Source organism: Pinus tabuliformis, chromosome 2_1 (genome assembly GCF_031772625.1).
Source record: "Pinus tabuliformis cultivar Carrire ecotype Pingquan chromosome 2_1, CPIR1, whole genome shotgun sequence".
Lineage (NCBI taxonomy): Eukaryota > Viridiplantae > Streptophyta > Pinopsida > Pinales > Pinaceae > Pinus > Pinus tabuliformis.
Window position 1 is genome coordinate 673,554,219 of NC_142299.1, and position 18,133 is coordinate 673,572,351.

An 18,133-nucleotide genomic window follows, 5' to 3' on the forward strand; every position below is an offset into this window, starting at 1 on the left:
TAAAAGGGATGAGACTCCAATACCAACCCGACCTTAGAAAAAGAGAGAAAAATTCATATAGGATTGATTATGATGCTCCTCATGCCAACTGCACATATATAGTAAAGTGTGAAAGGAAAGTGTCAATCCCTGCTAGAAAGCCGACATTGAAGGTATTTGCTTTGAGCTACAACATTATTATTATTAAATATATAAATCAATTTATTGTTGTTGTTATCCTTGTATGAGTTTTGCGATAGCATGGTTATTAAGGAATAGCCCAAGAAGAAATCAAAATAAATCGTGGATTAATTGAATCCTAAGTACCAAGCTTTTGTGAGTTATAACTGTCATTTCCGAATTCTTAATAGATATATATATATATATATATATATATATATATATATATATATATAAGATGTTCATCTTTCACTTCAAAAGAACTGATCAAATAAAGGTTTGAAGATTTGAAATTGAGATTTGTACTTTTTGACAAGTCTGAAGAATAGTAGATCTCTGCTATGAGATTTCAAAATCTCTACCAGATGCTTCTCCACTCTTCAAGTCTAGTAAATGCTGACATGAATGAAAAAACAAGAAATTTTATTAAAGGCAATGTTGTTTTTGTTGTCTCTTGTTGCAAAGGATATTGAGACTTGATCAATCTATTATATCTAGGGTTTAAAGGTTTGGAACATTTTAGGAACTCTTATAAAGGGGTTTGAACAAGAGAAACCTTGAGGGTTGTATTACCCTAGGATTGTCGTTGATGAAAAAGATGAAATTGTCGAAGACTGCAAGGATAAGTGATGACAGCTAAGCCGCTTTTACGCAGCAAAGCTACATCTTTACAAAATTAACGCGTGGACCTGTGGGTTATGGGCCCACATATATATCTTTGATGAAGCGGAGCTGCACCCTTTACACAAATCCGGACTTAAACTAATTAAACCCTTGTTTAATTAAACTAACAAACCCCGATCTATACCGTGGATCCCAAACAAATTAAATCCCAGTTCAATCCTTATCGCGTCCGGAAATTAAATTAACTCGCGATCATTTTCTAGAGTGATATCCGTCGGATCTCGTACCTTCACAATGAACGGCTACGATCGATCCGGAATCCAACCAGATTAAACCACATTTCATAACTCATCGTGTCTGAAATTTGGATTAAACTCCGTGCATTTTCCGATGTGACTACCGTCAGATCTGCCCCTTTCAAACCGACGGTCACGATTAACTGAGCTATTAACTCAATTTTATAATATATCACATCCGTTTTTAGAATTAACGTTTGCGCTTGTTAGCACGCGATCACCATTAGATCTGTTGGTCTGTCGATCGGACGATTCAGATCTTCCATTGATATTATCCGTCGATCTAGCCGATCCGACGATCTCCGCTCTTCCTCTGGGTTTCTCGTGAATTGGTCAAGGTTTCTTCGTTCCGCCAAAACTTAGCACTTCTGCCAAGTTTAGTCTGTCTCTAGTTCTGTGACCTTGAAACATATCCAAGCTATTAATGATTCATTGTAATTAATAGAGGATTCAGCCTACGATTAAAGAATCAAATCACATAATAAAATCACGCAGAAACATGTTTTAAACACAACACTCCTTTCATTCATAACAATAATTACATATACATCCAGAACAGCTCGTGCTCTGATCTATTCACTCCCTCTAACACTCTATAACACTATCCTCTAACAATCTTCGCCTGATTTACATTGCATTCTGGCCTCACAATTTATAGGAATAATTACATAATTATGGATTATACTAAATCCATGATTTTCCCCACAATTCACTCAACTAATTCCTATTCGAGGATCTCATAATCCCTAAGATCTCTACGAGATCCACACATATCAATGATCCCTGATATTCTCACATAGTTGAGAATATTTCACAACTGAAAGCCTCACACATAGATTTCTCACTCAATCTATACAAGATTCCTAAAATACATAAAAACATCACCCCCTAAATCAACCAAATGAACAATAATATTCTAACCAAGATACTCCTGCATCAGACTCCCGATGTAGAAAAAAAATCATAGACTCCTATCTATGAGGTCTGTCACTTTTCTGTAGTAATGTGACAGCTACAAGTCTGAATGACTTGCTACCTCCAGGATTCCAAACTCTATTTTGCTGATGGTCCTTCAAAGGAATAACTTCATCATGTAGTCTGGCATTAAATTCGCAGAATAATATCTTCAGAGAATTATTAAACATGATTCTCGACTTTCCATACCTCATCATCCTCTGTTCTGGAAATATAGACTCGTGAACTGCATGTGGAAACTTGAATACCCATTTTCCTGGTTTCCAAATTTTGAACGAGTCTCGAACTGGTTCACCATCTGCACCTATAGCTTTGCCAGGTAACTCTATCGTGCTGAGATTAGTAAGAACTAAATCTGAAAGTTCATCATCATCATCACTCAAACTGTCAACCAAATTTTGTATATTTGTAAAGCAATTTTCTCCACCATGCTCTAGGATTAATTCCTCTTTGTTAATCACCTCAACACAGTGATGTTCTCTATGGTGTCCTTTCCTTCTTTGTTACAGTTTCTTTGGTTTCAACTTCTTCGGCTTCTATCTCTTTAGTTACTGTTTCCTTCTCTAATTGAGCTGCAAACTCAACTTCATGGAATGAAAAACAATCATCCCAATTTCCTTTAGGTTCACAAAAGACTTCTTGATCATAACAATGGTCATTAGCTGTCTCTATAGCAACAACTTCCTTATTTAGTACCATACCTGCATTCACAGACAAGCTATCAATTTTAAAAATACTAGACCTTTTGGTCTCTTTTGATGCTTCAAGCACCAAATTCCCACCATGGAATTTCTGGGTTTCAGCAAATCCTCTTTGTTGTGACTCAATTCCTATGAGTCTCTCCTTCTCCAACAAAGAAATATGTATTTGTTCAAGTTTTTTCATCAACATAGCATTCCATTTCTGTTGCAATAGATTCCACTTGACCCGTTTCCTTATTCTCCATCCATGTCTTCAATCTTCATTCTCTTTCTCTTAAAACCATTCCTGCAGTATATTCAACTCTGCTTTCGTCACTGCAATACTTATCCTACGCTCTTCATGACTCATCTAACATTTATTTGAACCTTCCCTAAGTTTCTCCATGTTCATTTTCATTAATTCTTCAAACTCAAATCAATAAAAGAAAATATTTACCTCAATCAAATTCTAAAACTGACTCCTCTGTTTTTTCCTTTGCTTTCGTTGCACCTTTGATTTTCCTTGTCATATGCTTTCTTGTCTCGGTCATCTTTGCATTTTGTTGTACATTTCCCTGTTGAATGTGGCCATATGTGCTTTTATCTTTCTTTCTAGCTGCATCAACCTTTGGGCTTCATTCCAGGCCATGACCCAAGGTGTGGGAAAGGGGAAGGGACATGTTAAGCCTATGTGGACCCAATGGAGGAATGTGGACCTAGGTGGGAGAAATGACGAATGGGGTAAAAATGAATGGAAGGAGGGCAATATGAGCGGATAAGGGAGTGAGACCATGCAACCAAAATCGGGGTTTCTTGTGAAATGTCATCCCTAGAACCAAATGGTCAATAAAAGAGATCCCACAGGACTAGAATCCAAAGTTAATCCCTAAAAGGGATCTAGGGGACAAAAGCACAGACCTAGCCCATTCGTTTTGCCGAATCCCCCCATTAATCCATGCCCAGAAGTGTCCATGATAAGAAAACCACAATACTCAATTTCCAAATGACAAGGCATACCCTTAGATTCAGGAGGCCCACCTTCAAACATACGATCATGGCATATGGGCAAGGGACCACATGGTTGGCTCAGGTGGTGGAGAAATGGCACAATGAGCTAGCTGGTGGATGCAAGGAGTTGCTCGCTGCTCGTTGAGGACCATCTTGAAGAAAAAAATTCTCCTAAGGATATCACCCACAAAATGGTGGGTAACAGAGCCAACAATGGCTAGAGATAAAGAGCAAGAAGTTAAAAAATGAAAAAATAATGAAGATAGAGTTATGCCACCTCATTAAAAAAGGCTCAGCTCGAAAATCTTATGCTAGATAGTAAAAATGCATATCCAAACAAAAGGACTAAGAAAAATAAAAGAAAACATAAAAAATGGGGTAACAAATAAGGTGCCCAATTGGTAACTCTAAGCAAAGCTCCCTCTTTAAAGACTCACATGAACAAATAATGAAGATTCCTAGCTCTAAAAGGCTAGTTGGACTAGTTTAAACTTTTAAAGACATTTTCCATCATTATACATGACTTTGAGGGTCAAACCATAAGGTTCCCCTTCATTTTTCCATAAATTATTCATCATTTTACCTATCTCTAAGTGACATAGGAAGCACTTTTTGTCCTAGGAATTAACACATGTAATAGGGGTGAGGTTGTCCCACCATATTAAATTTCGACAATTTGTAAAATTAACTTATGTTGTGATGTTGTTATAAGGGATTACTTATTGTACATTGCCTAATGCCTTGTTTTGAAGCTTAACTCATCATTATAAGAGGACACCCACATTCAAATACATGCCCCATGCCTTGATATCTATGGCATTGCCTCGAGATCTTTGTACTTATATTCAGCCATATCTACCTACATTGGTATCTGTGACCATTTTCTTGGGATCTGTCACTGTGTTGGGATCCATGAAAACACATTAGGCAATGACAGGGATGCCACATCATCACAAAGATGTCCACATCAGCATTTTGTACATTTGTCAATATATGGAACATGCGTAAGCCACTTGTAGGAATATTCTCACACGTGTGGGTAGATAAGGGTGGTTACGAGGTGATTTTAGTACAGTGTTTTGGGGCAGCCAGCTTCAAGAGAAATTATCTTTTGATATATTGCCTAGAATTCTGCCAAATCGACGCTAGGAAAAATTGACCTAGTGATGATGATACTGAAAGTATACATTTAGAATATGACAAGAAAACTAGTTCGCCCTAGTATCGCATCTCTAACTCAAGCATGTGATTTACAAAAGTGGTCAGCTACAAGTATGATCAAATGACCATCTCCTCCCTCTATTTATATGAATGGTCAGGCAAGCTAGAAATAACAAATGGACCTAGTCCACTACAAGCAACCTAACTAAACAACAAATAATCCCACATGTGAAGCACTCCAACTCTAAGTGATGCATGTCAAACTCCAAGGTATGCACATGTAACAAGCAAGGGAGGGTGTGATATTTCAAACTAAATAAATATACGTATGATCAAATGACTATCCCCTCCCTCTATTTATAGGAAAGGTGAGGGAGGCCAACAAAAACAAATGGACCTAGTCCACTACAAGCAATCAAACTAAATAATAGATAAGTTCACATGTGAAGCACTCCAACTCTCAATAACACATATCAAGTTCGAAGGCATGCACGTCTAACAAGCAAGGGTCCAAGGCTAACAACTCCTCAAGGAAGGTCCAATGCTTCTCCTCTAAAGGCCTACAATGCTCCAACTTTCCCTCGTAAGACATGTGTACCTCCAAGTCCACCCCACCTATGTAATCACTCCTCAACCCTGAGCATCTTCAAGTCAAGTATAAGACTCCATACAAGCAATCAAGTGTCCACATGCCATCTAGGGCTTACCACCCTCCTACAAGATGCCCGACACTCCTCCTCCAAGGTAACTCATCCTCCAATCAAGCAACCAACATCTCTATGTGCACATCATGAAGAATGTCATCATGCTATCTAGGTCAATGTGCCACATAAGCATCAACATAGAGTTTAGCAATCCATAAATAAGCTATTTCCAATGTGTATGTCCAATCACAGTACAACCAAGGGTAATCAGCACACGTTGCACCCCACATCACATGAAGCATCTCCAACCATGGTGTAAGCACCTTTTGAAGTAACCCCAAAAGCTGAAAAAGGCAAGAATTAGGGTTAGGGTTTCTTCTCTGACCTAGGTACACCACAAGGATGGTCCACAATCATTATAATCCCTAACCTATTTTCTTCTATAAAAGAGAGGCAAGCTCAAACACTAAGTTGATAAGACTATTGAGTTTTGAGCTACTTACATTGTAGTTCTTTATTTTCAAAGTGATAGAGAATGATGTGTTTGAATGCTGCAGGTTTTTTGTTTGCCACTAATTTTTCGGTTTGTGTCTGCAGATGTAGCATTCCTTATCTGCTATTATGATAGGTTAATTAGTGATCAGATGCCTAGATTAGTGTATTGTTTATAGGAGTGCAGACCTATTTACCATATACTGAAATTTAACAATTATCACACTCTATATGCTTAGTTGAAATAGTAGGGAAACATAATAATAGCAAACTTTGAGAAAACAAGAGCTCACCCTTTATAAAGTGCTTGTGGACCCTCACTCAGTATTACCTGCAACCAGTAATTTATTGTTGTCAATAAATTGGAGATGTACAATTCCATGTAACTCAACCATGTGGCAAAGTATCTATTCTCATTCAAACTCAGATTTAATTCATTGCATGCAAGCCATTCCACTAATTGCTGCTAATGCTTCCATCCCTACTAAAAGGTGTTTTACAAAAACAATCTGATCTATAAAGTTATAAACCTTTAGGGAAGGAAAATCCTAAACCAAACAATCTTCAGAAAGCTCTAATACAAAGATTTTGTGTTATAGCCTCACCTTTGATAGAAAAATTCTATTTATAGAAAAGTCAAAAAGCATGCATTTACATCTTTGAGTAATCCATGCACAAAGCTTATACAGGAGTTACACAATTTTGGTGGATGAAAGTGATGGTACATAAGTCAAGAAAGCTGGAGTACAATCAATAAAAGATGAGGGCTTATTTGTAGGAGTGTGGACATAGTTCTAGAAAGTCTTTTTATTATCTAGGACTCGTACATTTTTAACAGATAAAATCAATTGTAGATATAATAAGATAACATTATTTTATTAATATTCAACAAATTGCAACAAAAATAGATCAATGTAACCATTGAGTACTGTTGTCGCGCGGATTGACACGACAACGCTCAGACCGGGGGCTGTCACTCTGATCCCCGGTCTCTCCGTTTAAGCCTGTCTCCCGCGGCTAAGGGGGGTAGACCCTGTAAGGTGATGGAGGCCAACTGCTAAACAGTTGGGCTGGGAGACGAGATGCACGATTGAGATAAGCACTAAAATGATTTGATAAATTTGAGCAGACCAGTGCCTTGAAAGATCTAAATGATTACTAACTAGATGATATAAAAATATGAACCATGAACAGCAATCATTTATCATCAAATAATGAGAACAATGCTTCAAATATCCAGTAAAACACAAAGTTCATCAAATAACGATATCCAGCAACTAAGAGAAATAAATTGCTTTAAACAACAGTGAAACCAGATATCTATTTTGTGCTCAGATCTCAGCGTGAAAGATATGCAGTGATAAGCAACTGAAGATGGTAAAGTAATTCTCCACAACAAAAATAAAAAATAAAAAAATAAAAAAAATAAATTCTTTTTTTTTTTTATTTGAATCTCAAGCAAAACCTAAAAATAAAAATAAAAATAAAAAATAAAAAAAAAAATTATTTCCTTTTTTTTTTTTTAGATGCAACTATAAAAAAAAACAAAAAGGGAATTTAAATCTAAATGTTAAATCCTAAAGAACTAAAATCTATATAACAAAAAAAAGAACTATTCAAAATCTAAACAAGCAAATATTTTAATAACCTAAATCTAAACAAATTCAAATCAAAATAAATCCTAAAAAAAGGAACCTTTAATAATTAAAATCTAAAACTAATCCAAATCATAACCAAAACATTTTGATTTTTAAATTTTCTTCTTTTTTTTTTTATATATGAAATTAAATCTAAAAAAAATTTGAAACGATTTTAACAAAAAATGAAATCCTAACCAAGTGATGTAAGCTACGTTTGAAATCAAAATCTAAAAAAGAAAAGAAAACAAAGCTATGCCAGACCAACCCCACGATTACGTTAACGGAAATGATCGAAAGACTTGGAATCGAAAATCCAAAGACCCAACATGATACGTGACCCTTAGCTATAGCAAACAAGAAAAATTTCGACGCGGAGAACCTAAACTCTCGATCAGGACAACTAACGGCGGCGGAAACACATAAACGACCCGGCTTCGAAGGTTAATCGTGATGCTGCGCAGGTGGAGGGTGGCGTGGCTATGGTTTGACACCAAACAGCACGCAGAGAAAGCAAAGGAAATACGCCTGCAGGGGTAGAACAGATATTTCAGGAGCTACGTATTAAGTTTGACGAAACCCCCATCAAAAAACACAATACAATCCGGAAAATAAAAAAAAAACTTAAATGCTTCTACAGCGCAATCAGAAATGCGATGAGGACGCAATCTCCCAAAAAACACGGTGATTAAGGGCGTGAACTGGCGAAGGCGATATGCTTAATCTGATCACAGTGACAGAACCCTAGCTTTGAGAGGAGAAATCGATGCGTAAATGAGAGAAACCGACGGTTTTTGGAACAAAATCGATTTAAGCTTGCCTGGTTTGATGAAATTACTCAATACGTTTCACCAGAAATCAAATCACAAAATACTCAAATCGAAAACCTAAGTTATGTATGCATTCACGCTTCCATTGTGTTTCAAAAATTTCTCTGTCGTTTTTTCAGTGATGTGCTTGCAGGTTAATGAAGACAGCAGGGTTTTGGAAATACCTGGGATGATTTAGCCATAAAGAAAGCACCCTCATTCACGTTTACTTCTCACGTTGATGCAGCGGTGGATGTAAGCCAGTTCACCAATTTACAAATTTGTCGAATGCCAAAATCAGAAAAAGGTTGTAACCCTGATAACAGATATCCTGCAGAAAAAGAAATTTGGCAGATACATAGAATTTTGCAATAAACCCTTTAAAATTTACCCAAAGTCACAAAATTTATAGCTCTGGTACAGCTAGATTCGACAATAATTACAGTAATACTTTGAAATATCAGAAAATTTGAACTTTACTGTGAATCAGAAAGAAAATTTCTCGATGTAAAACATGAAATAAACTTTAACAGATTAACCCAGGGCACAATCAGCTGGGCTCTGCACAGAACAGCATGTGGGAGTCGGCTGGTTCAGCCCAAAACTTCCCCAAACGCCCACAAATACCCTTCACCTAAAGGTTTCCTGCACACCTCAAGCAAACATCAGCAAAGAGGGCAAGAAATGCTGCTAGATTTCAAGAAATAATGGAGATACCTGCCATTATTCCAGAAACCCTACAACATTCAAACCCTAGCACGTGAGCAAGATACCTGTACTCACAATGCTCTGAAAAACCAGCTATTTTTAATTGCTGAAAACTGAAATATGTAGAAAAGCAAACATCTCACAGCAATTCCAGAGAGTAACACCAGCCAGTTTGAACCCCAAAGTCTTTTTATTAATCAGAAAATCAGATTACAAGAGAGCTTTCTCAGTACAGACTCACAGATCAGATGAATTGAAATGACCCCCTAAGACCCTATATAAAGGAAATGATCCTAACGGCTAGTTCGAGTGATCCATGTAGAAATGATCTCGACCATTGATGAGGATCAAGACATCTCTTGATCTCATCCGTCGATTTATTAACTTAAAATATTATTATTTTATTAGTTAGGGTTTTTGCTTCATTTTTTAATTTTTTATTATTTTATTATTTTTATTCATTTTTTAATTTTTTAATTCATTTTAAAATGGATCACTGAACTAAGCCTTTCGGAAACATCACCTAGGACCTAGGACTTAGGACTCATGAGGGGATTTAAAACATTTCTCGACCCTCAGGACACATTACATCATGACTTTTACAAAATTACATCTTAAGGGACAAACCCATTTAATACAGACCCTCACAAAACACCCAGTTCTGCGACACAACTATAATCTAGCAGATTTAACACACTAGGATTTTCCTAAAGTTCTAATGACAAAATCCATCCCGGCTTTGGGGTCAGGTTTGAAGGAAAACTCTGCCGATCCATGGATCGGTGAGACGAAAAACCTTTCGGGACATAGATTATCATAGAAAATTAGGTCCACCTAGGCAGCTTTACATACATGACTCTGATCTGCTTAGATTATTTACAACTTATACATGCAGACTGGGTTTACAACAAAAATGATCAAGCTGCTGATGATGGCAGGATGGCACGGACATGCTGATCAGGTGCTGCTTCTTTCTGTCAAGAAAAAACGGGGTGCACTGCATGGGTAGTTGACCAGTAGAGGTCAACATCTGGCTCTACTTGGGGACACGTTGCTGCTTGCAGGAATGTGAGAATCCAGAATCTGCATCCATACAACACAAAAATAAGTAGCGTCCATCCATAAATCAGCATATACATTAAGCACAGGAAAGAAAAAAAGCTCTTCATTTATTAACTATCTAAAGCAGAAATGAAAATGCGGAAAAAACAAGGAGTAGGGTTAGAAATACGCTACAAAGGATGCCCTACGGCATCAGATGTGTTCAATATAGTGCATACTGAGCATTTGCCTGCTTTCAGGCAAATCTGTCGGCTGCTTGTCGGATGTGCCATGTCCAATTTTGCATATGGTAGGACTCTTTCCTATCCGAAAATCAAGCTGCTCACGGCCGTCTGATGCATCAAATCTTCGTCTCATCTTCTTCCTCTTGCGCTTCTTCTTTCTGGCAGGATGAATTACTGATGATCTGGAAGTTTCTGTTTCGAAACTATCAGATGAAGTGTGTAAGTTATGCATGTTAAGTCTTTTTGTGTCTTGCATCTGATTTTTATCGTTTTTAAGCTTATCTGGATCACCTTTAATTATCCACTTAATGACCTCCTCATAGTAAGATGGAACTTGTTGCGGAAAATGAGAAGGCTCCTGGTTTCTCTTATCATCTGACCATTGTTGAATCTTTTGAACTTGTATTCAAATGGCATCCATCTGACTAGAGCATTCATCCCTTATAGCGCTGATTTGCATGGCATGGTTTTCTTGCATGTGTTTTATTACCTTATCATTCTTTTCCTCTATGTCCATCAAGCAATGTTGCATGAAATTTATCTCTTCTTTATGATTCGCTTGCATGTCAGCCAACTGATTGTTATGATTGAATGTCATAGAGTCAATTTCCCTATCATGATCAGCTTTCATGGTCACCATATTTTCCTCTAAGACTGACATCTTGCTTTGCATGCTTCTAATTTCTGTTTCATATTTAATTTTCATGGCCTCAATTTCCTTAGCATGCTGATTTTGCGTGTCCTCAATCTCCTTATTACGTTTTTCCAGATGGGTGCGTAAAGTTTTAACATCATTGATAAGATTAGTTTGGTTGTTTTCCATATTTTTCACCATCATCTTTAAATCTTGTATTATTTGCTTTTGCTCCTCCTTTTCATTGTCATTTATCCCCGATTTTTCACTATCATGAACTTGATCTGCAATAGTTCCGGCTGATGACATATTTTGATCTTGAACTCTTTCTTCAACAGCTTGACCTTTAATATGATTACTTTCTTCTTTTTGCACAATTTTAGAGGTAAAAGGCAAGCTGTTTGGACTATTATATCTATCTTTAAAAGCATCGAGAATGTCTTGTAAAGAAGTGAAAAAATCATTAGGAAATTATTAAACCAATTCAAGGCATCACCCTCTAAAGAATGGACAAATAGACGCATCTTGAAATCTTCATGATTATATTGAGGAAATCTACAATATAAGATCTTTACACAAGTAAACATGTTTAAATGATGTTTAACAGCGACTGGATCATCACCCGAGAACTTAAATAATTTAGAAATGGCCTCTTTCGGAAGATCATGGAGATTATTAGTAAAATGACATGGTTTACATGAATAATCCATGATGAACAACAGGGGGTGAAATGGATGATAGAAAGAGATTTCTGCTCAAGAAAATTAAGAGATGAGAGAAGTGGAGTCACCACTTGAACAACGAATCTGATTCTAGGATCCAAAAAGTAAACACAAGCAGATATGAGGAAAGCTTCTTGTCTGGGAAAAATGAGAAAAATGGAGTCGCCACCCAAACAAGAAACAAAACCGAAGAGATGCTGCTGATATGTGATGAAAAGATGCCAAAATATTTGAATCTGCCAGCTCAAATGAGAGATGAGAAGATGAGAAGCTGAATGTCGATGAAACCCCAAGAACAGAAAAACTCTGTCCCCGGCAACGGCGCCAAAAATGTTGTCGCGCAGATTGGCACGACAACGCTCGGACCGGGGGCTGTCACTCTGATCCCCGATCCCTCCGTTTAAGCCCGTCTCCCGCGGCTAAGGGGGGTAGACCCTGCGAGATAGTGAAGACCAACTGCCAAACAGTTGGGTGGGAGACACGATACACGATATGATAAGCACTAGATGGATTTAGAGATTTAATTGACCAGTGCCTTGTGGAGTCAATGTTTAAATGATTACTTTTTAAATGATAAAGAAACATGGACCATGAACAACAACCATCTATCATCAGCTAAATCATGTGACCAAAACGATATCCGGCAACTGAAAGCTTTGAAGAGATAAATGCCTTAAACCACCATGAGCATCATGAATTATTAACCAGACATTGGATTTCGTGTTTCGACTTGAAAATTTCAGATCTCAGCATGACAGATATATCGCGAAAGCAACTGAAACTGGCAAAAAGATTTTCCACAAAATTTTAATATTTTTTAAAAAATTTTTAAATCTTTTTCAATTTTTTTTTTTATTTTTTCAATATTATAAAAATGAAAATTAAAAATCTAAAATAATTAAAATTCTAAAACTAGATTAATTTAAAACTAAACTATATAAAAAATATAAAACAAAACCTAAACCTTTTTATTTTTTTATTTTCATAATATATATTTTAAAAGAAAAAATCAAAACAAATCTAAATTAAAATAAAATGAAAACTCAAAAATTTAAAATCTAAATATAACAAAAATCTAAAGCATATCTAAAACAAACTATATGAATTTTCGATTTTTATGAATTAAAATGAAACTATTCAAACGGCACATATGAAAACCTAAACTAAACTAAAAATAAATTAAAATCTATTTACAATCGCTAACCCATTTATTTCATTTGTATGAATCTACCCTAAGATTAAAAAAGGAACAAAGTAAAACTCATAAAAAAAAAACGATGAGAGTCCGAAACTATACGATAATCATGAAATATATGATAAGTAAATCCAAACGCATGAAGATCGAAAGCTTTGAACGATATTGCAGAGAAAACCTAGCCGTAAAATCGGAAATGAGAACCGACGCCACAGAGAAACCCGTGACTGCGCAGAATGACTAGAGCCAACATCGACTTACCTGGAAAACGCTGATACTCAGCCACCGGAGGAAATACGTGACCTGGAGACTATCGACGTTTGGAAATGGCAGATAAACTGAGCCGCAGATCAAATCGAAATTAGCTGCCGGCGTGAGTAGGGTTTGATGCCCACGCGAATGCCCTTTTCACACCAAAAAAATGCGATTTCTGCAATGTATATGACGTGGATCTCCTTGGATGCGGATTTGAGAAAGGGAACAGGCTTTAAATATGCACGGATCGTGGCTCAGACAACCCCAGCACGTGCTTCTGATTGAACCGATGCCTCCAAATTCACAACTGGATTCTTCAATACTATTTCATGCCAAATACATCGACGTTTTTTCTTGCACAGTCGTTTTCAAAGGATCTGTTCACGCAGTAACTGGAACGATAAACCTCAGCTGATGAAGCGATTTGCCCAGGAAAACCACAGCATATGCTTTCGGTTTCGAAATGATGCATGCTACGGCTTCGATAGCTGAGGGCTTTCCACTGTTCTTGATTTCATGTAATGCAAGTAATATTGACGATCAGGTTCCAGGAATGCTCTTCGACAGCTGACTCAAAAAATTGCTCTTGATAAAAACCCTGTAGCTGAAAACACAAAAATACAAAACCCTAATGAAGACTGAAGAAAGCAAAACTTTTGAAATTTGAAACCCTAGATCTAACCAAAAAAAAAAAAAAATTACAGATATGGCCCCTTGACAGCCTGATTCAGCAAATGATAACAGAAATATTTAGAATATCATGTAATCTTGAACTTTACTGTGAATCAGAAAGAAAATTTCTCGATGTAAAACATGAAATAAACTTTAACAGATTAACCCAGGGCACAATCAGCTGGGCTCTGCACAGAACAGCCTGTGGGAGTCGGCTGGTTCAGCCCAGAACTTCCCCAAACGCCCACAAATACCCTTCACCTAAAGGTTTCCTGCACACCTCAAGCAAACATCAGCAAAGAGGGCAAGAAATGCTGCTAGATTTCAAGAAATAATGGAGATACCTGCCATTATTCCAGAAACCCTACAACATTCAAACCCTAGCACGTGAGCAAGATACCTGTACTCACAATGCTCTGAAAAACCAGCTATTTTAACTGCTGAAAACTGAAATATGCAGAAAAGCAAACATCTCACAGCAATTCCAGAGAGTAACACCAGCCAGTTTGAACCCCAAAGTCTTTTTATTAATCAGAAAATCAGATTACAAGAGAGCTTTCTCAGTACAGACTCACAGATCAGATGAATTGAAATGACCCCCTAAGACCCTATATAAAGGAAATGATCCTAACAGCTAGTTCGAGTGATCCATGTAGAAATGATCTCGACCGTTGATGAGGATCAAGACATCTCTTGATCTCATCCGTCGATTTATTAACTTAAAATATTATTATTTTATTAGTTAGGGTTTTTGCTTCATTTTTTAATTTTTTATTATTTTATTATTTTTATTCATTTTTTAATTTTTTAATTCATTTTAAAATGGATCACTGAACTAAGCCTTTCGGAAACATCACCTAGGACCTAGGACTTAGGACTCATGAGGGGATTTAAAACATTTCTCGACCCTCAGGACACATTACATCATGACTTTTACAAAATTACATCTTAAGGGACAAACCCATTTAATACAGACCCTCACAAAACACCCAGTTCTGCGACACAACTATAATCTAGCAGATTTAACACACTAGGATTTTCCTAAAGTTCTAATGACAAAATCCATCCCGGCTTTGGGGTCAGGTTTGAAAGAAAACTCTGCCGATCCATGGATCGGTGAGACGAAAAACCTTCCGGGACATAGATTATCATAGAAAATTAGGTCCACCTAGGCAGCTTTACATACATGACTCTGATCTGCTTAGATTATTTACAACTTATACATGCAGACTGGGTTTACAACAAAAATGATCAAGCTGCTGATGATGGCAGGATGGCACGGACATGCTGATCAGGTGCTGCTTCTTTCTGTCAAGAAAAAACGGGGTGCACTGCATGGGTAGTTGACCAATAGAGGTCAACAAGTACAATAATACCAATCCATAACAAGAGTGCACAAAATAGCCCCTGAATAAAGCATGATGAAGAAAGCAAAAATAGAGTAAAGTGCTGCTCTAAGATAAGACCTAAAAGCTGAGCACTAACAGTGGAAAAGCGCGCAAGAAGTGCATAACAAAAGGAATTATTTTTTGTAAGTAGTCACAAGACCCATATGAATATAGGTACACTTGCAGGGTAGATATTACCTATCCTTGAAACAGATAATTTCATATTAGACCCAACCAAACGAATATAGACATACTTTAACTCGAAAGAACCAGGTTTGATATTATAAACCCGTGTTGCATCTAATGAAGCTTGCCTAGACTAGTTGTGTCTTAGTCATGCTCGATTAAATTTGACAGGTCAACCCTAGTCAAAGAAGGACACAAGCTATAGAAGGAAAAAAAGGCTACTTGCCCCTCACTTTTTCACACTTCTCTAAGAATTTTCTAGGTTAGGATTTTGGACTAGGGTTTTGCGCATTGTGTAATGAGACCTACGGTATCTTGGAGAGAGTGAAGGCACAACATCCTCAACCTACCTTTGATAGACTGCAACCTCTACTATTTTTAGATCTCATTTTAGCCTTGAGCATAGTGTAATATTCCTAAGTGGAAAATAACAATAAATAACAAAACAATGAACTAGGAATAGCAAGATAAATTAAAAACGATGCACACAAATCAAAACACCAAGAAATCTAGCGGAATATCTGAGCCATTTTATCAATGATGAGAATTTGGGTACATGAATGAGTAGGAATGATAGAATATGGGCTTGCTATGCAAGCTACGCAAAACCTAGGTGGAATATCTCGGACCCAGTTGTGGAAATGGCCCCAAACTAGAAATCCACACTCTCCAAAAATTTTGCTACTAGCTTCCAATTGGAACTAAAGATTCTGCTTTGAATATTGTTTGGAAAGCACTGAAACTTTGGCCCCGAACTCCTCTTCTAAAACCCACAAAAACCTGGAAATGGTTTTGGATGATTTCAGGCGTTGAGAAAGCCCTCCAGGTGGTGCGAGTGGCGCTCTGGCAAGTTGTACACACTGCTGGGAAAAATTGCCCCTGAAAGGCCCCAAATCCTCCAAGAAAGAGATCTCTAAATGTTGCATTGAACCAGTGTTGCGGGGGAGCGCCCCCCCCCCTTCGAACCCGCTCCCGAAGCGCGCTCCGGGCGGGAGCGGGTCGGGAGCGCGCTCCCAAAATCGCTCCCGGACGGGAGCGATTTTCGGGAGCGCGCTCCCGTAAAAAAATTTGCACTCCCTGGTCTGTGAGGGAGCGATTAAGGGAGCGATCGCTCCCGCGCTCCCGAAGCGTTTTTTAATGCCTGAGAGCGATCGGGGAGCGATCGCTCCCTGATCGCTCCCGGGCATTAAAAAACGCTCCGGGAGCGATTTTAAACGGGCCGGGAGCGGTTCGGCGGAAAAAAAATCCGCCGGACCCGAAATTTATAAAAATTTTAGAAAAAAAAATTTAGTTTATAAGCCCAATGGGCCAAAAAAATTTCATTTCAACTTCATTGAGCAAGAGATTGAGAGCTGAGCAAGAGCAAAGGAGCAAGGAGCAAGAGCTGAGGAGCAAGGAGCCAGAGCTGAGGAGCGAGGAGCAAGTGCCAAGGAGCGAGGAGCAAGCCTGCAGAGGTAAGTAACTTAATCATTTAGTTAGTTTAGCTGGTTAGGTAGTTAATTTGGTTAGTTTAATTTACCTGTTTGAGTTTAAAGATCATGTATTTAAATTAAATTAATAATTTAAATGAATTAATCCCAATAAACTAAATTAATTTGCAGATTCAAGACTCAAACCCTACAAACATCAAACACCATGGACCTGGGGATATTTATTGGCATTTTCCTCTTCCTGGTCCCTTTTATGGTTATTATGGTGGTGGAGAGTAGGAAACGGAGGGGGCCTGAAACTGAAGAGGTGGATGAAGAAGCCGGAGGAAGTCAAATGGGTGAAAACCCCAGTGAGGAGGAGGTGGAGGAGGGTGAACATGAGGGTCAAAAAACTAAACAAGACCAAACTCCATTGTGGAAATATGTTCACAGGGCTGAAACAGGGAGAGGGGGTGGAACCACTAAATTTCATTGCCCCCATTGCAACACTGATTACACAGGCTCATACACCCGTGCTAGAAGACACCTCTGCGGGAAAAGGCCATGGGATGGAGAGAAACAAATAGGAATCAAAACTTGTGCAGCAGTGTCAACAGCAGATAGAGCCAAATACATAAAGGAAGAGGAGGACGCCCAATACAGAACAAAAAGATCAAGGGGTTTCTTTGAACCAATCTCACCATCACAAAGAACTCCTTCAGCATCCTCCCAAGGCAGTGGATATGGACATGGAGGCACAGGGTCATCATCTTTAAGGCGTAGAACCATATCAGATTTCCTTGATGAGGGGTGTAGGAATGATGTGGATTCAAAAGTTTACAGGTTCCTCTATGCATGTGGGATACCATCCAATGTTCTACGCTCACCTTATTGGCACGAAATGGTTTCTGCCATAAATGATGCCCCTAAAGGATACAAGAGCCCTGGGTATGACAAGCCAAGAACTGTTGGCCTTGATCATGAAAAAGCAAAAATATCACATTCTTTGAATAAAATGACAAGTTCTTGGACTGACAATGGGGTGTCCATTGTATCTGATGGATGGACAAATGTAAAAGGCAAGCCATTGATAAGTGTTCTTGCTGTGTCCCGAAGTGGTCCCATCTTTCTAGCTGCACATGATTACTCAGACAAGTTCAAGACCGCTATCAACATTGCAGAAGCATTGCTTG

General features: G+C 37.9%; 1 protein-coding gene across 6 annotated transcripts in view; it reads right to left on the bottom strand.

Annotated features, from left to right (window-relative positions):
* The window catches only part of LOC149202391 (Mitochondrial substrate carrier family protein), a 244,373-nt gene that overhangs the window by 12,731 nt on the left and 213,509 nt on the right, over nt 1-18,133 (bottom strand). For 5 of the 6 annotated variants that reach the window (XM_089403165.1, XM_089403164.1, XM_089403161.1 and 2 more), the window contains one exon: nt 6,333-6,370. The exons of the other annotated variant lie outside the window; for it this stretch is intronic. In XM_089403165.1, coding sequence (XP_089259291.1) covers nt 6,333-6,370 — 38 coding nt within the window. The remainder of the gene's footprint in view (nt 1-6,332; nt 6,371-18,133) is intronic. 6 annotated transcript variants of the gene reach the window in all.